This window comes from Acomys russatus, chromosome 16 (assembly GCF_903995435.1).
Source record: "Acomys russatus chromosome 16, mAcoRus1.1, whole genome shotgun sequence".
Taxonomy (NCBI): Eukaryota; Metazoa; Chordata; class Mammalia; order Rodentia; family Muridae; genus Acomys; species Acomys russatus.
Window position 1 is genome coordinate 2,440,168 of NC_067152.1, and position 27,249 is coordinate 2,467,416.

The window sequence follows — 27,249 nt, forward strand, 5'->3', positions numbered from 1 at the left end:
AGTGGCCAGCTCTTGGGAGTTCCTTCCTGTCACCTGGGGATGGCACCCACGCCTGTGACCCAAGCACTTCTAACCATTGGGCGCTGCTAACCATTGGGCACTTCCTTTTTTAAAATATATTTTATTCATATTACATCTCAGTTGTTATCTCATCCCTTGTATCCTCCCATTCCTCCCTCCCATTTTCCCCTTACTCCTCTCCTCTATGACTGTGACTGAGGGGGACCTCCTCCCCCTGTATCTGCTCATAGGGTATCAAGTCTCTTCTTGCCATTGGGCGCTGCTAACCACTGGGCAGCCTCACTAGCCATCCTTTTGTGAGACAGGGTCTCTCTCACAGCCCAGGCTGGTCTCAAACTTGCTCTGTGGCTGAGAACGCCCTTGAGTTGATGCTCCTCTGTTTCCCAGTGCTGGCTTGGAGGACCTGTGATGTCTGGTTTTACAGGGCTTCATGCACGGTAGGTAAGCATGCTACCAAGTGAACTACACACCAGCCCAACGGAATAGATATTTCTTTTTTTTTTTTTTAATATTTTTATTTAATTTTAATTTATGTACATTGGTGTGAGGATGTCAGATCTTGGAGTTACAGACAGTTATGAGATGCCATGTAGGTGCTGGGAATTGAACCTGGGACCTTTGGAAAAGCAGACAGTGCTCTTAACCCCTGAGCCAACTCTCCAGCGGAATAGATATTTCTTACAGCTGGTTTCTCTACACAGTGGTGGCTAAGTATATTATTAAAAAGTATCTGCTACGTAGGTAATGTTTGCTGGGGAGATGGCTCAGTGGGGAAGAGCGCTGAGCTGCTGTTCTAGCGGACACGAGTTTGATTCCTAGCACCCACAAGGTGGCTTACACCCTGGTCTCTGAGGACCCAGGCATGAAATAGCTTACAGACCACACATGCATACAAAGCACATGTATATGTGAAATACAATTAAAAAATTTAAAACCTGAGATGCGAGAGAATAAAGTAAGTAGCCAATAGGAGGCCCTGCATCGTTTCTGTTCTTGTATGGCTGTCTTTTCCGTTCAGTGCTAGAGACTGGGCCTGGGCCCAGGGTCTCACTTGTGTTAAGCATTTGCTCTACTGCCAAACTAAGTCACTGATCCCAACTTCTCTTTACATTTTTTTCACTTGAAATTAAAGACAGAGAGAGAGAGAGAGAGAGAGAGAGAGAGAGAGAGAGAGAGAGAGAGAGGGGGAGAGAGAGAGAGAAGCACTGGTGGTACACACCTTTGATCCCAGCATTTGGGGAGCAGAGGCAGGTGGATCTCTGAGCTGGAGGCTAGCCTGATCTACAGAGTGACATCCAGGGCTACTCAGAGAAACACCATCTCAAAAGCCCCCCCTCCCAAAATTTAAGATGTATTATTTATGTATTATGAGTTTTGTCTGCACATGTCTGTTCCTGCGTATGTGCCTGGTGCCCTCAGAGGTCAGAAGATGGCAGTGGACTTCTTGGAACTGGAGTTACAGACAGTTGTGAGGCACCCTGTGGGTGCTGGGAATCAGATCCTGTGTCCTCTACAAGGACAAGTGCGCTTGACCATGGAGCCATCTCTCTGGACCTTCTCTGTCTCTCTGTGACCTTCCATCCTGTGCGTGCATCCTTTCCAGTGCATTTCTGTGGAGCTTAAAGAACAGTTATTGGATACGGGTTCTCTCTTGCTACCTTGTGGATCCCAGGGACGGAGCTCAGGTCATGAGGCTTTTGGGCACCAAACCACTTGGTCAGTCTCACTTAAAAAAAAAAAAAATAAATAAAATAAAATAAACTTTCTGGCTGGGCCTTTAATCCCAGCACTCGGGAGGCAGAGGCAGGTGGATCACTGTGAGTTCAAGACCGTCCTGGTCTATAAAGTGAGTCCAGACAGCCAAGGTTACACAGAGAAACCTTGTCTTGAAACAAACAAAGATAAAGAAAAAAAATCATGGGGCTGGAGAGATGGCTTAGAGGTTAAGAGCACTGCATGCTCTTCCAAAGATCCTGAGTTCAATTCCCAGCAACCACATGGTGGCTCACAGCCATCTATAATGAGATCTGCTGCCCTCTGCAGGTGTGCAGGTGTGCATGCAGGTAGAACAGTATATACATAATAAATACATAAGTCTTTTTTAAAAAATCATTTGCTGTTTTTGAGGAGCTTCTCATCTTCTGGGCAATTCAGCAAGCTCACTCCAGTTCTAGGCAAGCTGCTGCCCTCTTCTGGCCTCCATGGGTAATTCATGTTGTAGTGCTTCGTTTTCTGAGACAGGGTTTCTCTGTGGTGCTTATTTCAGATTCACCAAAAGTTCTGGAAGTCTAGCTTGGGCACACCTTACTTAAAAAAAAAAAAAGTTTAATTCAAATGGACCTGGGTCATCTCAACGTTTACTTCTTTGGAGAAGCTGCCTAAATCCTCATTTTTTTTTTTTTTTTTTTTTTAAATCTGGAATATAGGGATAACAGCTAGATCTAGAGTGGTTATAGGGATGAGGCAGCACAGAGACTGGAAAAGCACCTAGTAAACGTTTATCTATCAATAAAAGGTGATTATCACTGATCCGACCTCATCCTTCCAGCGCCCGGTGATCGTGCGTCCTGGAACCTGGTACTCCTCGCCGCTGGCTGCTGTTTTCATCCCACACGCTCGTATTGCGCCGCCTGCTTTGAGTTTACTTTAGTATGAAGGCCTAGCGGTACCACGGACATGTCTGCCCCAAGGAGTTTGCCAGTCAGTGGGAAATGGGGGTACATTTTATAAGGCATTGCAACCAGTAGACAAAGAGAGCAAACGGCATTATAGAGAGTGGCTAGGGGAAGGCTTGGGGGGGGGGTGCTGCCCAAGAAAGGGTCCCTAGTGAGAGAAAAAGAAAGCCAGAAACCACAGCAATTCGATGGATTGGTGCATCCAGGACCACGGGGAGTCAGATGAGCAACTGAAACTTTCATCTCACAAAACAAACGGTAGAAGTCTCTACAGGATCTAGCAAGGAAGGCCAGGTTTACATTTCCCACAATTCACCGCGGTGTGGCTATGCGATGCAGAGATTACTGGGTGAGTAGTTGTGTTCCAGGGACAGAAATAAATGGGCAGATTAGATAAACAGGGTGCCAGGTTATACTGGTACAGCGGGGGTGGGGGGTGGAGAGGAGAAAAGAAGAGGGAGACCCACAGTAGATAGTCTTAACTTTGCTGTTGAAAAGCTAAGTTCACAGTGTCTAACTTCACGAGATGTTGTTGGCTCAGTGTGGTGCTGTTGATCCCAGCAACCGGAGGCAGAACAGAGGCTGGCCTGCTCACCCCCACCCCTCCAATATAGATGGTACTAAAATCTGAGGGAGAAGGGGAACACAGTTTAGAGATACGTCTGGAGAAGGTCCTCAAGCAGATGGCTCAGGGGAAAGGACGGAAGGGTTGAATATATATTGGCAGGGTGGCATGTCCAACTTGGAGCTTGTGAGATTCTGCACAGTGCTCAGGCCCCAAACCCACCGGCAAGCCTAGACCAAACCTGGACTGCTAACGAAGGCTCGGGGCACCAGGGGGCGCACTCGAGCTGAGGGAAGCTGAGCCAAGCTGCTGGGGACTCCCATAACCCTAAAAGCAAGCCGGCTCTTTTAAGTGTGGAAAATCTGAGGGGCACAGAGTGTTTTCTGAGGGTAGGCTAGTGCCTTTCGTCAGGAAGACGCAGCCGGACAGCTAAGCCTCCCGAGCCGAGGCTCCAGCCCCCCGTCCAGGCAGGTCCTCAGGGCAGTGCAGCTGTGCTGATGACACAGAAAGGACTGAGCTCTCTAGGCACCCAGCGACCTGTCACTCTCTCCAAAGCCAGACTTAGGCTAAGGTGCTTGGGGTTGCCCACAGCATGACGGGTGTAAGAGAGACTGTGCCAGCCACATGAAAGAGACATTTGGAAGACAAGGAGAGCAGGGCACACCAAGGTGACCGGCTTTAACACTGACGGGTCTCTTAAGGCATCGAGAAAAGCGGGCTCGGGATGGGGATGGTGACGTCTGGATGGAGGACCAGGGTCGTTCTGGGTTCTAGAACTAGACTACAGATCCTTAAGGGACACCGATTATGGACCAGGCAGGAGGCACCTGAGAGCAAGGACCTGGTGAATCTGGAGATCTATCGGGGATGCGGTACATGATGTTCCGATACTCGTAGACAGCTCCTGGATAGAACAACTGAGGCGAGTCAGCGAGGAACCCAGACACAAAGCCCGAGGACCGGGCGGGCAGCGGCCGCACAAAGAGTCAGCAATATCCCTCGGAGCTGGAGCATCCGGCCGTGGTTCTCGGGGCGGAGACGGAGGGTCTACACTGCGAGCCTAACGGGACGGTCCTGGAGCCCAGCTCGGTGTGGACCAAGACTCCCTGAACCACGGACCCAGGGACTTAACAAGAAAGAGGACTCCGAGGAGGGCGTGGGGCGATGCTCGCGGGGGTAGCGGGTCGAGGGGCACTTCAGTTTAACTGGGTAGAGCTGGGCTTGCCCCAGCCGACAACCCCAGCCCCCCCATTCCTCTTGTTTGTCTCCAAGTCCGGCCGGAACCGGCTTCTGCTCGCCGGGGGGCGGGCGGGTAGCTGCTGATTGGCCAACGCCTGTTTCCAGCCCCACGCAGCCAATCAACGGGCAGCAGTGTTTTTCATCTTAGGGTAGGAATAAAAGGGCTGGAAATAAAGGGGACAGAAAAGGCACCGGGCGGGCCCGATACACGTCGGTAGGAGCTGGGCGAGCTGAACTCCCGGGATCGGGGCCCCGTACGAAGGTGCGGGAACCTGAAGCTGCTCTCAGGCAGGGGTTAGAGGGAAGGTGCGGGCTTGTCAAGCGGGAAGACATCCCGCGGGAGACGTGACGAAAAAGAGCGAGGAGGAGGATGGAGGGACGGGGGTCTGCTCCCATGGAAACGGGCTAATTTCTGGGGTAACAGCCCGGTAAGCGGGTCGCGCGGCTGGCTCGCGCCGCCGGTTTGAACCGGCTTCGCCTCTCCCATGCGGGGTTCGCGTGGCGGTAGCGCCTAGCGACCTAGACACTGACCAATGGCGCGGCAGTTCCTGTGCGGTCCCGCCAATGAATGCGCCGTGGGCGGGCCGTTCCGGGGCTCCCGGGGCTGATCTTGTGGTTGTAAGAACGAGCTCTAGGGAAGGGTCTCGAGTGCGGGAGGGAGGGAGCCTGTCAGGGTCCCTGGGAGTGGCAGCTCTCAGGTGTGCCTCTGCTCAGGTGCCCTCACCGCCAACTGCCTCCCTTTTCGGCCCCCAGAGTAGCTACTCAGTCCTGTTTGGGGTCAGGACCAGCTCCACGTCCTTGAGCATACATTAGTCCTTTTCCAGCTGCCATGCCTCAGTTTACCTCCGAGTGATCTAAGGGAGAAGCCTCTCCACTTGGCCAGCAGGGCTCTACTGTGACCGAAGGTAGCAGTACTAGCCAGCCGCGGGTTCGGGATGGCCCAGGTCCTGCACAGGGCTAGGGTTCGCTTCTGCGGCGGCGTGCACCCATAGCTTGGGCTGCAGGGGGCTGACAGGCTGGCCGCTGTACGCCAGCGGCCGCACGGGTTGGGTAGAGCCACCGCTGAACCCGAGGTCTGTGCGCAGGTGTCCTGCAGAGCCGGAGCTCGGCCGCCGCTGCTGCCGCACCGCACCATGGCGCCCACCCTGGCCACTGCCCATCGGCGCCGCTGGTGGATGGCCTGCACGGCCGTGGTGGAAAACCTCCTCTTCTCGGCAGTGCTCCTGGGCTGGGGCTCGCTCCTCATCATGCTCAAGTCGGAGGGCTTTTACTCCTACCTGTGTACGAAGCCAGGTGAGATGGGCGCCCTTGTCGGGGGTGGAGGGGGCAGGTTCCTACAGTGGGTCTTTGGGAGAGAGCGGATGGTGGTGACGATCTAAGCTAGCGATGCCCGCTTGTTGCACAGCGCCGCCTCCGAGTGCCAAAAGGCCCATCTGATTGTCTCTGGGTGCAAATCATTACCATCGTCCCTGTTTGTGGATGGAGAAACTGAGGCTGAGACAGTCCTCCTCCCCCCTCCCCCAAGCTTCAGACTAATAGACTCAGAACCCTTGCGTGCACTCAGGGACATTGCTGGCCTCCTGGCCTTCCAGGGCCTGCAGAATCGCTTGTCTTGCAGTAAATGCGTAAGAAAGAGGAACTTGATTCAAAGGCCGGGGTGCAGCAAGAGAGAGGAAGTGGCTTCGCCTCCACCCGAAGGAAGGCTCATCATGTTTTTAAGTCAGGCCATTTTGGAGTCTCCTTAAAGGCTTGCCAAGATAGAATTTCTTGTCTATTTTTTGCTGCCTTATGATTCTCCAAAGGCCATTTCCTCTTCTGAACTGTGAGAACATCTTAGTGGCTTCCAAATCATAGTAGGGAGGAAGAGGAAGGGGACAGTAAGGAACAGCACGCTTGGTCAACGTTTGGAAGGCAGGCTGAGGATGGCCTCACCCCCCACCCCCCCCCCACCCCCACCCTTCTTTCTTACATTCCTGTCTCCCCATCCTGGTTGCTGCAGCTCAGCAGTGTCATCAGGAGGGCCCAGTCAGCTACCAAACTCTCCCCCATTTCTTAGGCATCCTCGGTTTAAAAAAAAAAAAAAAAAAGAGCCTCCTGTCTTTGCTGTGGCCCACCTGTACTTCAGTTCTCTGATGAAGCCGGCCCAGAGTGGACTCCTCAGGTCATTGCTAGCATGACTTTTTATTTCTAGAGTCCTTTGGTTTATTTTTTTTTACTTAAAATTTTTCTTACATTTATTTGCTTGTTTATTGGGGGGTGGCGCAGAGCATTGTGTGGGAGCCGAGGTCAGCTTCTGATTGTGGGTTCTCTTCTTCTGCCACGCAAATTTGTGAGGTAGAACTCTGGTTGGCAAACTCGGTGGCAAGCGTTTTAACTCCGAGTGCCACCTCTAAAAGTGTCTTATTTGTTTGTTTTATTTATTTATTTTCAAGACAGGGTTTTTCTGTGTAGCCCTGTCTGTTCTGGAACTCACTCTGTAGACCAGGCTGGCCTCCAACTCAGAGATCCACCTGCCTCTGCCTCCCAGCATCAAAGACTTGCACCACCACTGTGGGGGCCCCAAAGATGTTGTTATTGTTTGTTTGTCTTTTATACTTGAGACAGGGCCTTGTTCTGTAGCCCAGGACAGCCTTTAATCTGTAATCCTTGCGTCTCATTCTCCAGAGTGTTGCGACGGCAAGCCTGTGCTACCTAACCCAGCTTCTTATTCTTAGCAGGAAGAGAAGTCTTTGGACCCACTGCCAGTACCTCTGAGTCAGCCTTTGTTTCCCTTCTCTGCTCTGGGCAGAGGATCCTTAGTGTACAGAGCTTAGCCAGAGAGGAGACAGGGAGGGAACTCAAAGGCCACCTGGGAGAAGGCAGAAAGTCTATCATTTATAATCAACCTTTAGCCTTTAGCACTGAAAAATATTTCCTAATAGCCTAAGGGTTCTTGGCAGATCTTTCCCTACATCAGCAAGAAATCTTGAGAGATGGGAGAGTCAGACCTTGTTCCCTGACCAAGCTTTCTGTTTTGCTTCAGAGATGTGAGGAGATTAAAGGCCCTTCTCAAAGGGACAGGTAGGAGCAGTTGGCTCTTTCTCCCTTTGTTACAGAATACACCAGGGTGGGAGGTTGAGTTTAAAACACAGAAAGAACTTTTTTAAAAAGTCATCAACCCCAGACAAAACCTTTAGCCAGGTGATGGTGGTGCACGCCTTTAATCCCAGCACTTGGGAGGCTGAGGCAGGTGGATCGCTATGAGTTCGAGGCCAGCCTGGTCTACAAAGTGAGTCCAGGAAAGCCAGGGCTACACAGAGAAACCCTGTCTCGAAAAACAAATACAAACAAACAAACAAAAAACCCTTTAGTAGTGTCTCACCCAGACCAGAGGTCTGCTGCGCTCAGATTTTCTTCTTTTCTTCCGTTTCTTTTTCTCTTTCTTTTTTTTTTTAAGAAAGATTTTTTCATGTTTAATACTTTGTTTGCACTTTATATACATTGGTGTTTTGCCTGCACGTATGTCTGTGTGAGGGTGTCAGATCCCCTGGAACAGGAGTTATAGACAGTTGTGACCTGCCATGTGGGTGCTGGGAATTGAACTTGGGTCCTCTGAAAGAGCAGCCAGTGCTCTTAACTGCTGAGCCATCTCTCCAGCCCCAAAGATAGACTCCTTAGCTGGCCGTGTTGGCTCAATACTTGTTTTATTTTGGGTTTTAGTTTTTTGAGACAGGGTTTCCCTGTATAGCCTTGGCTGTCCTGAACTCACTTTGTAGACCAGGCTGGCCTTGAACTAACAGAGATCCACTTGCCTCTGCTGCCCTGAATGTTGGGATTACAGGCATGTGCCACCGTGCCTGGCTTCTCTTCCTTCCTTCCTTCCTTCCTTCCTTCCTTCCTTCCTTTCTTCCCCTGACTCATGGTGCTGGTGATGTCACATTGTCCACTTACACAATCTCTCAGATGGTACAGGCACCATGAGGTCGGAAATTGCTTTCCCAAGGAAACCTTGTCTTCTTCCTTCCTTTGGGTGAGAGGCGTGCAGGGATTGTGCCAGCACAGCACTGCTTTGGTATTTAAGCCCCGGAGAGACTTGACAGGTCACTCCTACAAACCAAGTGAAGGGGAAGGGTCAGGGTCATGGGTTGAACATCAACTTCTTATCCCTTGCCTTTGCTCGTGTGTCTGATTTAGGTTTCTCTGATTATCTGGCAAACCCGCTGACCTAGCATCCCCAGCGGGGAAAGCCTGCTGATTCCACACAGCTTATCTTTCCAGCCTCCTTGCTTCTCGGAGTCCGGGTAACCCGTTGACTTTTGGGGCCAGACGCTTGTACGCTTCCTTGACTGGGAGTGCCTGGCAAAGTTAGGGCCAAGGTTTGCTCTGTGGCCCAACACTGTCAACCTTGGCAGATGGCTTGATTTGATGGCTGTACAGTTTTAAAGAGCCGACTGCGTACAGGGTCTCCAATCCTTGCTGTCTTTAAGGTTGATGGCATGGGTTTGCTCACCGAAGGCATTTTGCCTGAACCTGTTGATAGGTTTTCAGAACTGTGTTGGGACTCTGAGTCAGAATATGGCTACAGTTGGGGTATTGGGTTCCAGTTTGATGATGTGGGAAAAGGAAAGGAATTCCTCGCATTGCTGTGGCCCCTCAGATTGCTTTGCTTTTCCTGTCACAGGGACAGGGGCTAGGGCTTGGGAGCTGGGTCTGGACACTTCCTGAGTTTTGTATAATGCTCACCTGGTAATGGCAACTAGAGACCGCTCCTGTCCTCCTGGTATGGACGACTGGGTGTCTAGTGTGGGAAGAGTGCGCTTTTTCCAAGCTGAGTCCTTTGGTCTCTCTGTGACCACCATAGTTACCTGACGTGACCTGTTTCTTCCTTTTCTCTGTTGTTCTTTGGTGGATTTGGGGTCGTTGGTTTGGTTTGGTTTTAAGACAGGGTTTTATCATATAACTCTGGCTGGCCTGGAATTTGCCATGTCGAACAGGCTAGTTGGACCACCTGCCTCTGCCTCCTGAGTGGCTGGGGCTACAGGTGTGTCCTGCCACATCCTGGCTCGTTGGTGGGTTATGACAGGGTGTAATAGGCTAGCGGTATCTGTGAATATTGTTTCTTCTTATTTAGCTCATACATTCAGTAAGCGTTATTTTCATTTATTTGTTTTCAGATAGAGTCTCTATTATGTAGCCCTCGATGTCCCAGAACTCACTATGTAGGCTGGCTTTGAAGTGACAAGAGTTCCTCCTGCCTCTGGGATTTAAGGCCTGTACCACCATACCCGGCTTAATAAGCAGCCGTGAGGTGCTAGAGTAGGGGGTTCCTAGAAACAAGTCCATAAAGTGGGGTGGTGGTAGGAATGAGACCAGTGGGGTAACCTAATGCACAAGCCTAGAGGGTAACAGAAGGGGGCCCAGTGTGTGGGAGAGCCCGAGTAGGCTATGTCCGACACCTCACAGGGGAAGACAGACAGGGCTGGCACAGAAGGGAGACAGATGACTGGGCAGGTGGAAGGCCGGAAGGAAGCCAGGGAGGCAGAGGCCTGCCAGAACCCAGCGAAGCTCTCAGGCGCTTGTGGACAGTTGAGGGCTTGCCACAGGCCTGGTGTGGGTCGAGTGAGGACTGCAAAGATGGAAGCCTCTGTGGCCCCTGCAGAGTTCAGCCTAGCCCCAGACGTGAAGACAGACCCCCATCTGTGTGTACATATGCATGCTGTCATATTTATGGACACGTGTGCCAAGCTCCACCCCCCCCCCCCCCCACCCCCCCCCCCCATACCAGACAGAGTTTCTCTGTGTAGCCCTGGCCTTCCTAGAACTTACTCTGTAGACCAGGCTGGCCTCGAACTCTCAGAGATCTGCCTGCCTTTGCCTCTGCCTCTGAGTGCTGGGCTTAAGGGCGTGCACCACCGCCATCCTCTCCACTGTCCACTTGTTAGAAATTATTTGTTTTTCAAAACAGGGTCTCTCTCTGTAGCCTTGGCTGTCATGGGCTCGCTCTGTAAACCAGGCTGGCCTTGAACTCACAGCCATCTGCCTGCCTCTGCCCCCCAGGTGCTAGAATTAATTAAAGGCTTGTGCCACCATACCTGGCTCTACCGTCCACTTTTATTTATTGAGGCTCAGTGACAGCACTGAGCTCAGTGTTCACAGCTCACTGGGGATCAGTGAGCACTTTACTCCCCGCCCTGACCCGAGAGGACCTCTCAATGCTGACAGCAAGAAGCAAGAGGGCAGAGGGACTGCTGTCCCCTGGGAAAGACGCCACACCAGGCAGCCTTGAGATGTGGACAGGGAGAATTCAAGGGCTTACCTGTGGCTCTTATCCATACCTACAAGCCAATGATAAAGTTGGAAAACTTTAGACTTTTATTGCTTATGACTGTCTTAGAGCGTGACTGTATTTCCTTTGAGACACGTTCTTACTATATAGCTCAGGCTAGCCTTGAACTTAGGGTTCTCTTGACTCATCTTTCTTTCTTTCTTTCTTTCTTATTTTTCTTTTTCTTTCTTTTTTTTTTTTTTTTTTTTTTAGGTTTTTTTCCGAGACAAGGTTTCTCTGTGTAACAGTCGTGGCTGTCCTGGACTCACTTTTGTAGACAAGGCTGGCCTTGACTCACAGTGATCTGCCTGCCTCTGCCTCCCGAGGGCTGGGATTAAAGGCGTGCACCACCTCACCTGGCTGCCCCTAGTATATTTTGAATTCAGAAAAATTGCAGAAGAAATAGTAAAAGGGCTGAACGGTTGTACCCACAGCCTCAAAAACATGTCACAAAGAATACCCTTAGCTGTCACCACCACCCTCTCACCCTTCTCATGACCTGATTTCCCTCCCTGACATCTGTCAGCCTATTTTATCTTAGTGTCTGTCTCATGAAGGTCCTGTCTGCTTGGGTTGGCTTTCCGTGGCTTTGTGGGAGAGCAGTGGGACAGCCCCATTCTCCCTAGGCGATAGGAAGAGCCTCTGGTGCTGCCCAGCTTTTTCCCAGCTTTGTTCTCTCAGCCTTCCAGACTGCCTCTAAGCTACAAGGACAGCACAAGCAGAGTCCCTAGCCCTGACAGGCTCCACGAGGCTTTTCACAAGGCCCTCACCTGCTCTGAAATTCCACATGGAATATGGGGTCAGAGTGAGAGGGTGCTTGGCTGCCTGAGGAAAGACCCCTAATGAACAGCTGGTCAGCGCTCACAGGCTGTCAGCAGGGGGTGGCCGCTGCTGCCGGGACCTCGGTGAGAGGGCCCAGTGGTACTGACTGTGTCCTGCCTCCTGCTGGCTCTGTGGTTTAGGCGACCTCTCACCCACATCTCCCCTGCGCTGGCCTGACTTGCGGCTTCCTGTTGCCGGATAGACTAAGGATGAGAGAGAGGCAGGAGATGCTGAGGCAGGTACCCTCAGGAGGCCTGGCCCGGGGCTCAGCACCACGGAGGGGAGGAGCTCAGTCACCAGCCACAGCCTGAGAAAAGGCTGCCGAGGAACTTAGAGGCCTTAGAGGCCGTCTCCATCTGTGTGCCTCTGTGTTCCCTCTGCGCCATGGGGAGGTGTGCTGGAGTTCCCCATTCTCTTTGTTTGCCTGGGGTGAGGGGAGGACTCTCTCTGACCCTAGTGAAGCCAAGGGGAGCCCTGAGTCCGGTCACAGAACCCTCTTGCCTCCTCTGCCTTCACTGTTAAGATTTTTGTTTGTGAGTGGAGCCAACAATACAGGGCATTGTCCTCCCGTCCTGGGCCTGGCAGCCCTAGGCCTGTTCTCAGCATACTCTGGCACTCCACTTTATCCTCTGTCTTCTTGCTTGTGTTGTCGTCTCCACCCCCCCCACTGCCCCCCTCCCCCACAGGCCTGGCCCAGGCTGCTGCTCCGTGCTGGAGGCACCTGTTTAATAAACAGGTGCAGGCGAGACCCAAACAGGCTGGCCTGAGCTGGGTTGGCAATGGCTACACTCTTGGCTGAGCAGGGGACACCTTGGGGACCTCACACTTCCTAGTGCTCGTCCCTTTGCTGGCTTTCTGTGGCTGAGAGGGAAAAGGAAAGTCACGGACAGCCTGGGTATGAATGGGTATCTACTGGGACCAGGAAGATTTGTGTGGCCTGTTTATTGTTAACAGAAGTCCAGACTCCCTGAGGGTTCAGTTTCCTCCCCATGTAAGGGACACTCAAGCTCCCCAGACAGAGAAAAGAATGTTATTTGGAGCCGGGCATAGTGACGCACGCCTTTAATACCAGCACTTGCGAGGCAGAGGCAGCCGGATCACTGTCAGTTCGAGGCCAGCCTGGTCTAAAAGCAGGTCCAGGATAGTCAAGGGTACACAGAGAAAGTCTGTGTCGAAAAACCAAATAAATAAATAACCAAAAAAAAAAAAAAAAAAAAAACCAGAAAAAAGCTGTTTGATCCCCTAACTCCAAGGTCATTTGCTCCTAGACATCACCTCCTGGAGGCAGGTGAGCAGAGAGAGTTGATGGGGATTTAAGAGCAGATACTGGTGGCTTGAAGTATTGGTCCCTGCTCCTGGCTGTAGCTGTTCTAGCAGCAGTGAAGGAAGGATGGACGACAGCCCTCCCTTCCAGCCCAGCCCCTCTCCTCAGATGCCTCGTGTCGAGTTGAAGACCAAACAGATCATCAGGCTTCAGATGTTCGGCCGCATGTGCTCACTTCCACCATGTCAGGAGGCTGTGAGGGCCTTGGGGCTGATTTTTTATTTTATTTTATTTTGGTTTTTCGAGGCAGGGTTTCTCTGTGTAGCCTTTGGCTGTCCTGGACTCGCTTTGTAGAGGTTGGCCTCGAACGGGGTTTGAATTTTGAAAATTATATTTAGCTATTTGTATGTGTGTGTCTGTGTATGTGTGTCTGAGTACGCATGAGGCACAGTGTACATGTGGAAGTGAGAAAACAGCTTGTAGGAGTTGGTTCGTTGCTTCGACCATATGAGTCCTAGGGATGGATCAAACTTGAGCTGTCAGGCTCGGTATCTGCTGAGCCATCTCACCAGCCCATCTTAGGATTAAAAAAAATTTTTTTAAGATTGATTTATTTTATGTGTATAAATGTTTTGCCTAAATGTGTTTATGTGCAGTACATGTGTGCCTGGTGCCACTGGCGGTCAGAAGACAGCACTGGCTCCTCTAGTGCTAGAATTTCAGCGCTTACAGGCCACCACGTGGGAACTGAGCCTAAGTCCTCTGTAAGAGCAACAAGTGCTCTAACCACTGAGCCATCTCTCCAGCCCCTAAGACTTTATTTTTATTAACCTGCAATGCTGAGAATTGAACCCGCGACCTGGGGCTGTACCCAGCCAGTGCCTCAGGATTTTGCCTTCTATCTCTTGATGAGAAGAGTCATGGAAGCCGGGCATGGTGGCACACTTGGGAGGCAGAGGCAGCGCAAATCCCTGAGTTTGAGGCCAACCTAGTCTATAATGTAAGTTCCAGGACAGCCCTCTCGGAAAAGCAGAAAAAGAGAAAGGAACAGTGGGAGAGAGTGCCTTTTAATAGGCTGCACCAGCCTTGTGCCCTGCCCCCCTAAAAAAACCCCCAAAAACCCAAAAAATAATAAAAACAACCCTTCCTCCCCTGTTCCACCTTCTTGAGTGGAAATAACTGACTCCAGACCCTGTGTGGTCAGGTCTCTCATGCTGGCGTGCCCTCCCTCCACCTGTCCACTCGGTCTTATCTGTGCTGCCTGGTTCATACCTGTGTGATTGCCTGGAAGAAGTGCTCCTAAGCTGGGTGGAGGCCCTGTCCGCCTCCTTCAGGTCCAGTTCCTGTTCCGCTGGCTGGGCTGACACCCGAAACCAGCCTCCTTGTTTCCAGGAACTGCCTCACACCTGCCAGCGGCCACAACAGCACGTGGGACCAGTGGGCTCAGAGGCCCCTGCTTGCCGTGTGTTTGGTTGTCAGCGTGGAAGGTGACGTGGAGTGGGGATTGAAAGTGGCAGGAGCGGGTTTTGTTCGTGTGGGTTCAGGGTGTTAACTTGCGGCTCTGATCTCCCTAAGTCCTTCTGTCTTCGGCTTGGTTCTGCGCATCCTATTTCCTTTCCCTTCTTGATCCCTTTGGCCACTGGGATCTGATTCATCCTTTCCACTCATTCAGTAAACAGCTCCGGTGGCCAGGGCCCACTGAGAGACCGCTACACAGTAGCCAGAAGACTGTCCCTAGCCTCAGGCTCAGCCCAGGCACCCCTAAACCCACAGCTCATGCTGTGACTCGTTGATAACAGCACTGTGTTCCTTGGCACGGTGAGAAGCTGCTGTTCCATTGAACCACCCCCATCCTGAGCCCCACAATAACAGTACTTACTTACCACACACTTTGCATGCCCGTTGCGAGTTCTAGAATGTTTTTTCTCAACGATTGTCCCCAAAGCTCTAGAGGTACACTGTAATCAGACTCTGTCTAGCTCTAGCAAAGCAAGTGCAAGTCACATTCCAAGGTTATACAAGACGGAGCAGGAGAAGGGAACTTAGAATCCAGAGGCGGGTCAGCCACTGTCGCCTCTGTGTGCCCCTAGCAGGGCTCTTGGGTCAGAAGAGGTAGGCATATGCCACTAGTCACCCCAAGTGCTTCTTCCAGTTACCTTGGGTGGCTGCGAGAGGGCCCCCCGCCCCCCCCCCCACAGGCTTTGTACACCTCGAGGGCGGCAGCTGGGAGGCCGGCAGTTAACCTGGGGAAGAGTTTCCTTGGCTCTTTGATGGCACCTCAAAGTGAATATGAACGCTTGCTTCTGCAGGAGTAGTTTGCATCACTTAAAGGAGTGGTCCCAGCAAGGAGGGTTCCTCAATGCCATCCCCAGCTGGCCCCCACCCTCTCTCCTGCCAGCACTGTCCTTTTGTGCAGTTTTCACTGTGGGTGAACTTTGGAGGGGGTTCATATGCATGCAGGTGTGGCTGACACAACAGGCGGTGGGTGTCGTCAAGGGAGGTGGGTGGCCATCAACAAACACAGTGACTCCAGTAAGAGGGGTAAGAGAGGTGCGTCTCTGTAAATGAAAGAAAATAGCTCCTGTGCTCTTAAGGAGACGAAAACTCGAGCTGGGAGCGTAGCTAAGTGGTAGGTGGCTTGCCTTATATACATGTGGGCCTGAATTTAATGTCCAGGATCTCAAAAACAGACCGGGATCTCCAACCCTTTTTTTTTTTTTTTTTTTTTTTTTTTTTTTTGGTTCTGAGTAGCAGTACATGGTGTTGGGAGGCCTGGAAATTCTACGGTGGGAGACGTCATATGCCACATGCAGTGGTCCAGAAGCACGGGGCCATTCAGTTTGCAGCCTGTCTTTCCCAAGTCCTCTTCCACATTGGCTGCTTGTGGTTATGTTTGAGACAGCCTGGGCCTCCACAGCTAAGGCTGGACCCTGAGCTATGGACACTGTGATTGGGTGTAGGGTATAGAATACTGTAGAATGCAAATCACTTTTTAACTAACTAATTAATTAATTTTTGGAGACCGTGTCTCTGTGTAGAGTTGGCTGTCCTTTTTTTTTTTTTTTTTTTTTTGAGTTGGCTGTCCTTGAACTCACAGAAATCCATCTGCCTCTGCCTCCCAAGTGCTGAGATTAAAGATATGGGCTGCTAGCCGGGCGTGGTGGCACACGCCTTTAATCCCAGCACTCGGGAGGCAGAGGTAGGTGGATCGCTGTGAGTTCGAGGCCAGCCTGGTCTACAAAGTGAGTCCAGGATGGCCAAGGCTACACAGAGAAACCCTGTCTCGAAAAAACAAAAAAAAAAAAAAAAAAAAAAAAAAAAAAAAAAAAAAAAAGATATGGGCTGCTGCCTCCTGGGGAATCATATTTTTGAGATGAGGTCTCACTCTGAAGCCCAGGTGGCCTTGTGTATGTGTGTGAGTGTGCTCATGCCCACTGCATACATGTATGTGCACATGTGCATGTTTGCACATAAGCATGTAGAGACATCCCTAGGCGTTGTTTCTTTAGGAGCTATCCACCTTGGGTTTCTTGTTTTTTAATTATTTATTTATTTTTTGCAGTAGGGTTTCTCACTAACCTAGAGTTTGCCAAGTAGGTTAGACTGACTGAACTGACCATTAAGCCCCAAGGATCCATCTTTCTCTGCCTCCCCCATTTGACACCATACCCAAGTTTCCTTCCTTCCTTCCTTCCTTCCTTTATTTGGTTTTTCAAGACAAGGTTTCTCTGTGAAACAGAAGCCTGGCTGTCCTGGACTCAGTTTGTAGACCAGCCTGGCCTCGAACTCAGAGATCTGCCTGCCTCTGCCTCCCGAGTGCTGATGTAAAGAAGTGCTGTGCCTGTGTACACAGCTTCTGCGCTGCTTTATTACATTTATTTAATGTGTGTGTGCGCACATGAGTGCGCATGTTCCCGGCATGCAAATCACAGGACACAAGCAGAAGTCAGCACAGTCTCTGGGAGTGATCCTCACCTTCTGTCACGTGGGTCCTGGGGATGCAGTTCGGCTCGTCAGACTTGGTGGCAGGTGCCTTTACCTGCTGAGCCATCGTGTCCCACTCACCCTTTTGACACAGGGTCTCTTGTGGTCTAGACTGCCCTCCGACTCCTTATCTGTCTGTGGGTGACTCTGAGCCCCTGATCTTCCTTCATCGGCCTCCCCTGTGCTTAGATTGTAGGCATCTGCCATCACGCTAGATTGGGAACCTTAATCTGGGACGGAAGGTGTGTGTCAAGGAACACAGGGAGCCCTCGAGGTTGTGGGCAGCGTCTTTGCTGAGGAGTGGCTCTCTCTATTGGATTCGTTGCCTGCTCTGTGCTTTCTACAGATGTTGCAAACATCTGCATTATTACTACAGGGGCTCTGGGAAGAACAAAACACATCTTGCCAGTTGCTGTGAGCCTTGCGGCGCACAGAGCAAGCTTTGGCTTTCTCGGTGGTGTAATTCTGAAGGTGCATCTGCCGCTTGAGTCTTTGGGGATGCCTACCATGTGCTCTTTCTTTCCCCACACAGAGAATGTCAGCAATGGCACAGTTGGGAGCACCGCGGAGCCAGAGCAGGAGGAGGTGATCCTGGTGAACGGCTGGCTCAGCTGCAAGGCCCAGGATGAGATTCTAAATCTGGCGTTCACCGTGGGCTCCTTCCTGCTCAGTGCCATCACCCTGCCCCTGGGCATCATCATGGACAAGTATGGTCCAAGGAAGCTCAGGCTGCTGGGCAGGTCAGTACGGGTTCCTTGAGGCGACAGGGGGATAGGTGATACCTTGTGCTGCATTCCCTGCTGTAGGGAGTCTTGGAATGTGTTAGCAGGTGCACCATGAGGCTCTCTAAATGCCTGCCTGGGGCAGGGTTACTACTACTATCTGGCACAGAATCGGTAGACGCTGTGATCCTCACTGTTTCTGCGTGCACTTCTGCATGCAAGCTGCAGGACTCCCACCCGTCTGGGAGGCCCTGAGCTTGTTCGGCTTTTAACATTAGCCTTTGGGGCCATTAATTGGCCCTTCAGGGAAAGATACTTGCCACCAAGCCTGATGACCTCAGTTCTGTCCTCGCTAGAGAACTGACTCCTGAAAGTTGCTTGCTGACCACTGTTCTCGTGCCGTGTGAGATGGACACACACTAAGTAAAATAAGCAGAATAGAGCATTGGTTTCCAAAGACTTCTGGCCTTATACTTCCTCCAGAAAAAGAAAAGTTTTGAACATATATAAATATATGCAAATGTAAATTAGATATACATATGTCATTCTTCCTCCTCGTGTGTGTGTGTGTGTGTGGGGATGAGTGTTGCTGCACATTAAACTCTGCCATATGTGTGCTGGGCAAAGTGTTCTTTCTACACCTAAACTATGGCCCACAGATGGCTTTTTTTTGTTTTGTTTTGTTTTTTGAGACAGGGTGTCTCTGTGTAGCCTTGGCTGTCCTGGACTCACTTTGTAGACCAGGCTGGCCTTGAACTCACAGCGATCCACATGCCTCTGCCTCTCGAGTGCTCTACCACCCCTGGCCCTCACAGATGGCATTCTTTTGTTGTTGTTTGTTTTGTTTTGTTTTTCGAGGCAGGGTTTCTCTGTATAACCTTGGCTGTCCCAGACTCGCTTTGTAGACCAGGCATTAAGTGCTTTAAATATAAAGGCTGTGGATGAGGCTCAGGCTCAGTGGGAGAGTGCCTACCAAACCTGTGCATGGCCCTGGGTTCTACCGCCAGCAAAACAAAACAAAACAAAACAAAAACAAAAACAAAAAACCTGAGTAAAGTTAATTAATTAATTAAAATGAATGAAGGTTTTTGTTTTGGTGTGTGTGTGTGTGTGTGTGTGTGTGTGTGTGTGTGTGTGTGTTTGCAGACAGATTTTCTCTAAGTACTCCCTGGTAGTCTTGGCACTCCCTCTGGCCTTGAACTAAGAGATCTGCCTGGCTCAGCTTCCTGAGTGCTGGGACTAAAGGCGTGTGCCACCACAGCCTGGCAAAAATGAATGACATCTTAACAATTATGAAATGCGGCTGAGGATGCAGCTCAGAGGTGGCACTCACGTAGCATACAAAAGACCCACAGCGCAGTTCTCAGCACTGGAAACAGTGCTAATGGGCCAGCGTCCTGCATAGTCCTGCAGCCCCCCTGAGGCACTTCCCGGGTTGCCGTAGAACTGTTAATTAACACGGATAAACATCCCAAAGCGACAATAAAGACCCACACACAGCTCTGCACTAATAGCAGCGGATGGCGTAGTGTAAACCGTACACTCTCTGTTTGGTTTTAGTGCCTGCTTCGCCGTCTCCTGCTTGCTGATTGCATATGGAGCGAGCAGCCCAGACTGTGAGTATGCTTTTTCTTCCTGCCCCCCACTGAGGGAAGATCCATTATCCACAGATGCTCATTGGCCCACCTGTCTTGGGTGGTGGTGGTGGTGGTGGTGGTGTTGTGTGTTAGTTATAGCTACACTAGGCTTGATGTCACCAAGAGGATTACCTGTTGCTGGCCGGCTCCTCACTAATCTCATGGGTGGCTGTGGCAGCTTTCTGCCAGTCTGTTGCCTAGGATTTAGCTCTTTCAAATGCATGGCTACTAAGAATAATCATCTCAAGCAAACATGTGAGACGTGTTCCCAGGGCATGTGAGGCTTCTAGTGGTAGCATCATTGGTGCCACGTGAAAACAAGGTTTATCTATCAGGCCATCTACTGGACATGGCTTTCCATGGTGCAGAAATGGTAGGCTGAGCCATCTCCTTCTCCTCCTGCTCCTCCCCCTCTTCTTCTTTTTCATTCAGTTTGGGGAATTGAAGCCAGGGCTTACAAATGCCAGGCAAGCAAGCACTCTGTCACTGAGCAAATGTCCCCAGTACTTGGCTCTTTGAGACTGAGGTAGCCCAAGCTAGTCTTAGGCTTACAGTCTGGTTCAGCCTAAGGGCTGGGATTACAGCCTGATGCATCACACCAGCTCAGCTGAGCCCTCAAGGCAGCCCAGGACAACTCTTTAAAAACAGCTTAGGAGACACCTGGATCCCATCCCCCAGCCAGAGAATCTAAGGGCTTTTAGAGCCCCAAGATCCGATGGTTGTGGCGCACCACTTAGGAGGCAGAGGCCGAGCACCAACTTAGTGGCAGAGGCAGGTAGATCTCTGTGAGTTTGAGGCCAGCCTGGACTACAGAGTGAATTCCAGGACAGCCAGGGCTACACAGAAGAACCTGTCTCAAACAACCAACCAACCAACAAATAAATAAATAAATAAATAAATAAATAATGTATGTTGGAAATAGAACATCACCAAAACAGGACATAAATTTTCACAACTGTCTTCTCTAGGCTCATCCACTGATTTTCAGGAACCTGGGTTTTTGGTGCCTGTTAGCAGCTTTTGGGGGGCTGTCTGCTTGCTGCTAGGTTAACAGAGAGAAGAGAGTGAGTGTCAGCCTTTTGCTAGGACTCAAGCTCCATGAGGTAGGCAGGAGGATGAGAGTGAGGTGCCACCAACCCATGGTGGCCGAGGCTTTATTTTTGGCTCCTCTGTAGCCTTCTCGGTGTGGAACACTGTGCCCCTGGGCTCCCCTACTTAACGACTTTCTGTCTGTCCACAGCGCTCTCTGTGCTCATCTTCATCGCCTTGGCTCTGAATGGCTTTGGGGGGATGTGCATGACGTTCACTTCGTTAACAGTAAGTATTGGCTTGTTATGTTAAGGAGCATTTTCAGCTGAGTAAACTGTGAATGCGGGGCATATCTGTTGGTTTCTGGGTCCTTTCCTTCCATTCTCAAATACACTCGGGTGTCCCAAGCAGTGTAGGGGCTGTGCGTGCGGTGGCCTGACAGCAAAGCCAGTCTCATAGGCTCGAAGGCGGGCAGATGCTCCTCCCAGGGTGATTTGAAGTTTCCTCTGGCCTTGCTTTGCCTTTGGCATTGGAGGATGCAGGTTATTAATCGTGTGTCCAGAAAAGACGCTCTCTTCCATGGCTGCTGTCCTGAAGGCTCTCCAGGAAAGCCATTTGTGGACAAGCCTGTCCTGGAACCACTCAGCCCCAACCTTTGTGGATGCTTAGAACTGAGTGGCAACATTGTGACACTCTTCTTGGCTAGGGCACAGTTGTCTGCCCAGATGGGTGGGGCCATTTCTCGGAACTTTGAGCATATTCTTCCTAGGACCACGAGGATGCTACAAAACGGACTTCTTATTTAAATGGGGAGGAGGGCTGGAGGGGGCGGATGTATAGAAACATCTTTCGCAGAGGGAGGACTGTAGACTTGCCCTGCCAGCCCATGGTACCATCCAGAAGCTTCTGTTGGCAGGGACATCCTCCCTACTCAGCTCACCTCTGAGGAAGGGCTGGGGATTCACCAGCTGCCATTCTGTTAGCAGTGAAGTCTGGTTCTGAGTTACCATTGTGCTTGAGTCAGGAGCCAAGCTGTTGAGAGGCCTTTTCTGGAACCTTCCTAGTCCTTTGACAAAGGAGCCTGAAGAGACGCTAGCATCTCTGTGCCCGCCTGCGGGCCCACCTCTTCTCTGCTCCCCTTTCCTGTGCTTTGCCCCCGCGGGGAAGGAAGATGACTGTCTGGGCCTGTGCCCATGGACATGGGTCTTTCACTGCAGTCTCTGTTCAGCGAAGAAGACCCAGTATAGACAGTGTGTGTGCTGCGCCCTGGGTGTGGGTGGTGTCTGAGGGTGGGCAACACGCTTAAGCCTGGGGACTGAGTTGCTTTACCTCTATTGCATGCCAGGTAGATTTACTTTGTATCTGTTAGGGCATTTATTATTTTATTTTTTAAAATCAGATGCATTTAAAAATAAAAAAATAGATATATTCTCTCGTAATCCCAGAGGAAAACAAATGTTGAAACAGCGAGAAATATGTTCATACTGTGAAAAGTACACAAATTCCACTAGGTTGTGTAAGTGTGAAACAGGAGTCACACGCCGCCCTGTTTGTTCTTGGGCAGCATGAAAACCACCAGGCCTTCTTTTTATCAAGATGAAAAATAAAGCCTGGCGTCGCCCCTGCTATTTCAGTCACGCTGGGCATCTGCTAGGGCAGATGTGACCGTCAGGGATGTAAGTCTGAGATGAGGAGCTTAAGCAGCACAATGCAGACCGATGCTTAGTCACTGTGAGGCATGCGAGAAATACGGGCTGGGGTGCAGCTCAGGGGCAGCGCGCATGCGTCTGACTCCAGGTACCAACCCCAGCAGGGAAGAGCTGGCTACAGCCGTACCCACCTGTAATCCCAGCACTCCAGAGGCAGAGGCAATCAGAGCTACAGAGCAAGTTCCAGGACAGTTACAGCTACACAAAGAAACCCTGTCTCAAAAACCCAAATCAATCAAACAAACAAAACGTCCTGTAGGCACCTGCTGTGGTGGCCCAGGCCTTTAATCCCAGCACTTGGGAGGCTTTGTGAGTTCAAGGTCAGCCTTGGTCTATACTTTGAGCTACAGGATGGCCAGGACCATAGAGAAACCCCTTCTCCAATAAAATAAAATAAAAAATTAAAATAAAAAAATTGGTAGGGCAGATACAGTGATGTGCCTGTCACGCTGCTTCTGAGGAAGCTGGGACAAGAGAATCAAAAGTTTGGAGCCAGCCTGGGCTACGCAGCAGATTCTATCTCAAAAACAAAACAAAACACCCAAACCAAAACAAAACCATACAAAAAAGAGAGGGAACCTTTATTTTGTGTGTCTACTTCCTTCTTCATTGCTTTTTTTAAGTTAGTATACAGAGTGTTAGATCCCGTGGTGACACTTTCACACATTTGTGCCTTTGTGCTTGTTCATAACTCTCCAATGATCTCCACAACATTAAAGAAAGCCTTCCAAACGCAGTGGGAAGCTCTAGTCCAAGGCGCTTCTAGGAAAACGTGACAACTCATAAGTGCTCTTTTTACTTTTCTTATTATGCTGTTGTTATAAAACAAAAATATTCTAAATATTCAGCCTTTCGGAAATTTAAATCCTAGGCTGCAAAGGTTCTAAATGTCTACCTTCAGGAATTTAGAACACATCCTTCCATGGTGTTTTGTCTGTCTGCATCAGTGTTACTCTTTTGGCTTTAACTGTATCCATTTGTTTTATCTATATAACGTGTCTTCTGTATTCGGGCTACTACCTAGAGCTCCGTGCTTTGTTTGTTGTTGTTGTTTTGAAACAGGGTTTCTCTGTGTAGCCTTGGTCATCCTGGACTCACTTTGTAGACCAGGCTGGCCTTCAACTCACAGTGATCCACCTGCCACTGCCTCCCAAGTGCTGGGATTAAAGGTGTGGGCCACCTCACCTGGCTCTTTCTTTAGTGTCCAGTGAAGGTCCTCGCTATAGCTCAGTTCTGCACTCCCTATTGTAGAGACAAACTGTGATTCACTCAGCTAGTTTCCCACTCATGAACGTTCAGGTTGTTTCTAGTTCTTCCCTTTATGAATATGGTTAAAATAAACCATCTGTGTGTGCATTTCTGTAAAATAAGTCCCGGGAAGTGGAATTTCTAGGCCTTGGGTTACTAGTGTTTTAAATTTTAATAAATGCTTTCAAGCAGACTCCGAAAGTGGAGTTCACCGTCTGCACTTACAGTCCCAGTAACCTGTCTGAACGTACATACCTTTTCATATCCCCCTCCAGGACATCGTTCGCCTTTGGCATATTTTTTATGTTTATTTGTTTGCTTTGCTTTGTTTGTTTTGTGTGTAGGCATGTGCTCATACTGTGGTCTGAGGAGAGTTTTCTCAGCTTTCTTATCAAATGCCTTTATATGCTGAGCCATCTTGCTGGTCCTCTTTTATCTTTTACTTGTTTCTTTTTTGTTTGTTTGTTTGTTTGTTTTTCTTTTTTAGATTTTTCAAGACAAGGTTTCTCTGTCTGTGTAGCCTTGGCTGTCCTGGACTCACTTTGTAGACCAGCCTGGCCTCGAACTCACAGTGATCTGCCTGCCTCTGCCTCCCGAGTGCTGGGATTTAAAGGCGTGCGCCACCACCACTCGGCTTTTGTTTTGTTTCTTTAAGGTCTCACTATGCAGCCCTGGCTGGCCTGTCACTTGCTGTGTAGACCAGGCTAGCCCCAAACTCACAAAGTCTGTTTCTGCTTCTTATGTGCTGGAGTTAAAAGAGTGTTCAAATGTTTTCATCTTTTTTTGTTTGTTTGTTTGTTTTGGTTTTTCAAGACAAGGTCTCTCTGTGTAGCCTTGGCTGTCCTGGACTTGCTTTGTAGACCAGGCTGTCCTCGAACTCATATCATTCCACCTGCCTCTGCCTCCCCATTGCTGGGATTAAAGGGCTGCGCCACCACGCCCGGCTCATCTTTTAAACTTTAGGCAGTTTGGCTGGCCAGTGATGGTGTTTGAACTTGCTGTGTAGCCCAGGCTCCTTTCATTCCTGATCCTCCAGCTTTCACCTCCCAAGTGCCAGGATGGGTGTGTTCCACCATCCCAGCCCTGTTGTCACTGTGCACTTTCAGTGAATTGCTCCTTTGTATCATTTATCTAATTCTCCTTTGTGTGATTTTTTTCTTCCTTGTACTTTGTAAAAATCTCTTTGAAATACAAATAATCTCTCTGTAGGAGTAAAGGTTTACCTAGGGTTTTTAGATTTCTAGATGGGCCACGAATAGGCTCTAGAAAACTATGCACTTGGACCACAAGCAAATGTGTACATACAGGCTTTGCTGGGGACATTGGCTTGCAGACTATGGGTTGCTTTCAGCTTCTCTGTGTGTGTGCGTGTGCCTGTGTGCATGTGTGTGTGTGTTTCTAGTAGCTCCTGGCTGTCCTATCCACTGGATGGTGAGTGGACACTATGTAAAGCATTTGGTAGCAGGGACCCATCCTTGCAAGGGAGGGTGTGGGGCTTGTCCTGGCTTCTGTACATTGGACCTAGAGTACAGGGGTCAGTGAGCTGCTACCCCAGGGCAACTCCAAACCTCTGTCCATTTACATAAACAAGGCTTTGCCTGAACCACATCATGCTTGTTTGCTCACCTGTTGTCTGGGATGCTCCCATGCCACAGGGACTTTCAGGGTCTCATGACAGAGACCATCTGGCCCACAAAGACAGAAATGTTTACTCTCTGGCTCTTTATGGAAAACATTGGCCAACTTTTGGTCTAGAGGCTCCAAGAAGCTACATTGTTGTCCATCTGAGGGCAGAGGGTCAACACCCCTGCAGACCGCCCCCCCCAGGTTGTACAGGGTTGTTCTCTGAGCACTGTTTGAGTCCCCCCCCCCCTCAGGCTGGAGGGGTCTCCTTGGGCATTCCCCTGTCTCATGTTTCTTCCCACGGGACCTGATCTCTCATGAGACTATACCCTGAGAGGGACGAGGAAGCGGGTCAGCGAGGACAGGCTGGGGCTGTTAGGCAATGTTCCTGGGCTGGCGACGCCTTCTACTGAGCAGAGCTGAACGTGGTTCTGACACAGCCCAGGCCTTTAAAAAGCAGAACTGTCAGGACCAGCTCCCAGAGACACAGCGCTGGCAGCACAGCGTGCTTTCTGTTTGCATCTCCCATCCCTGTTTTCTTTTTTTGGAGACAAAAGAGTTTTTTAAGATTGCCTTTAGAACTCCCTAAATCAAATCTACATAGACTTTTAAACAGAGAATGGCTCCTTGATAACCTGGGAATGTGGGGGGAGTATGTTGTCAGGGAAACCTTCATTTGGGGACTTTCTCAGGCCAAAGGGGCTTTGTATGACATGGGCTGGGGGCTGTTAGACCCATTGGTGGAGAAGGGGCCCCAAGTTGGCAAAATGCCTTTTCCTCACAGCCGCAGGAGGAGGTGGCCTATAGCTTGCACCCCCACCCCCACCCTCAGCCACCCTCCACTCTCACTGAGCCTGGGAAGTCTGCATTCTGATCTCCACACTATAGCCCTCCCCTTGAGTGTGATGGTTCAGAGGGTATCAGCAGCCAGGGCTCTTGTAGCACGAGGCTGGGGCATCCCTGAGGGAGGGGCACACTAGTCCACCGGTGCAAGCCCACACGCCATGGTGTGGAGCCTTGGCCTCCCCCGGACATCTGGTCAGCACACTCTCTGGTCTGTTTGCTCAATGTCTCTAATTTGTACAGCCCTTTAGCTCGGGCCATCAACTGAAGCACAAACATCGGCCGGCGGCTGAGGTGGCATCTTTGGGCCGCCACCCCACAATCGAGGGCCTGGGTTGCTTAGAGATGGGAGCAGATGGAGCCAAATTTGTGAACATATCTTTTCCACTTCATTACCCTGACCCTTGTCAGTGTGGGCGGGATGGGGCGTTCTGGTCTGAATCCCTCACAGAAAAGTGGTTACAAAATGTTCAGGAGAGGAAAAATTCTCCTCTGTGGGCTTTTCCCATTTTATTCATTGAAGTTTGACTTTAAAGCTGAGGAAGAAATGATCCCAGGGGAATTAGATTGGACTTTGCCGAGGACAGAGCGCGCACATACACATCCCTCTCTTTAAGGACCCGAGGGATAGGTGTGGAAGCAAATGCCCCCTGTGAGCAGATGGGCGAGTCCAGCCGTCTTCCTGCGCAGCCCCACTCCACAGCCAGGCAGAGTTTCCTTTGTTTCCTACCTGGAGCGCCCAGGTGCCAGGCAGGGAGGGCCCTCCTGGTAGGACCAGAGCCCACTTAACCTCTGCTTTCCTATTTCCTATTGCCTTGGGAAGCCAAGGCAGTCAGCTGATGGCCATTGGCCTGGCAAGGTTTGGCCCATCAGAGGGGTTCCACCTGACGGCTTTGCTCCACATGACATGTGCAGGGCTTGACAGGAGGCAGTGGGGGTGTCGGCAGAGATCTGGGCCTGGCAGGTGGAACGGGAGGTGGCTGGGAGAAGGCAGTTTTCCCTCCCCACCCCTGCACCAGTGAAGCGAAAAGGTGACCGCAAGGACCTTCCCCGTGGTGTGTGCTGAGGGTGCCCACTTGTTTCCGTTAGGGAACGGCCCAGCTTTACTGAATCCACTTGTCCTGACTAGTTCCTGGCTAGACAGTCTGGACAAGATAGACTGGACCCTGGCCTGTACAGGCTTTACTGAACTCAGGGTGTATATGCCATCTCTTTGAGGGACCACAGGCCTAGAATGTTAGCCCCCACCCACTGCTTGGCTCTTTGACTTCATTAGAGAGTCTGGGTGAATCCTCAGGGAGAGTGGATTCAGGAGGCCTTGGATCTGAAAAAGGAGTGTCACTTACCCCGAGGCCTCCCCTGGGGTTTCCTGTGAAAAGAGGCACACGTCTTTGGGCTTCTTAGGGTCCCTAAGGAAGATGGTCCAATCTGTTTTTGGCAGTGGCCTCTGGGGATTCTTGTCCAGTGACCTGAACACTAGGGGAGGGGCGGCCCGCAGCTGCTGTTTTCCCCTCTGGGGATGTGACACAGCTGGGCCTGTTTACGGTACAGCTGAGAGAGTGAG

The 27,249-nt window shown here is 50.6% G+C and overlaps 1 protein-coding gene across 2 annotated transcripts in view; it reads left to right on the plus strand.

Moving 5' to 3' along the window:
• Positions 1-4,692: 4,692 nt before the first annotated feature.
• Positions 4,693-27,249, plus strand: part of Slc43a2 (solute carrier family 43 member 2) — a 47,057-nt gene continuing 24,500 nt past the window's right edge. Inside the window, exons 1-5 of one of the 2 annotated variants that reach the window (XM_051157966.1) lie at positions 4,693-4,806; positions 5,586-5,793; positions 17,407-17,614; positions 19,157-19,212; positions 20,474-20,550. In XM_051157966.1, coding sequence (XP_051013923.1) covers positions 5,634-5,793; positions 17,407-17,614; positions 19,157-19,212; positions 20,474-20,550 — 501 coding nt within the window. In that variant the 5' untranslated portion in view covers positions 4,693-4,806; positions 5,586-5,633. Of the gene's footprint in view, positions 4,807-4,890; positions 5,406-5,585; positions 5,794-17,406; positions 17,615-19,156; positions 19,213-20,473; positions 20,551-27,249 lie in introns of those variants that run through there. The other variant, XM_051157965.1, reaches the window with a different exon arrangement.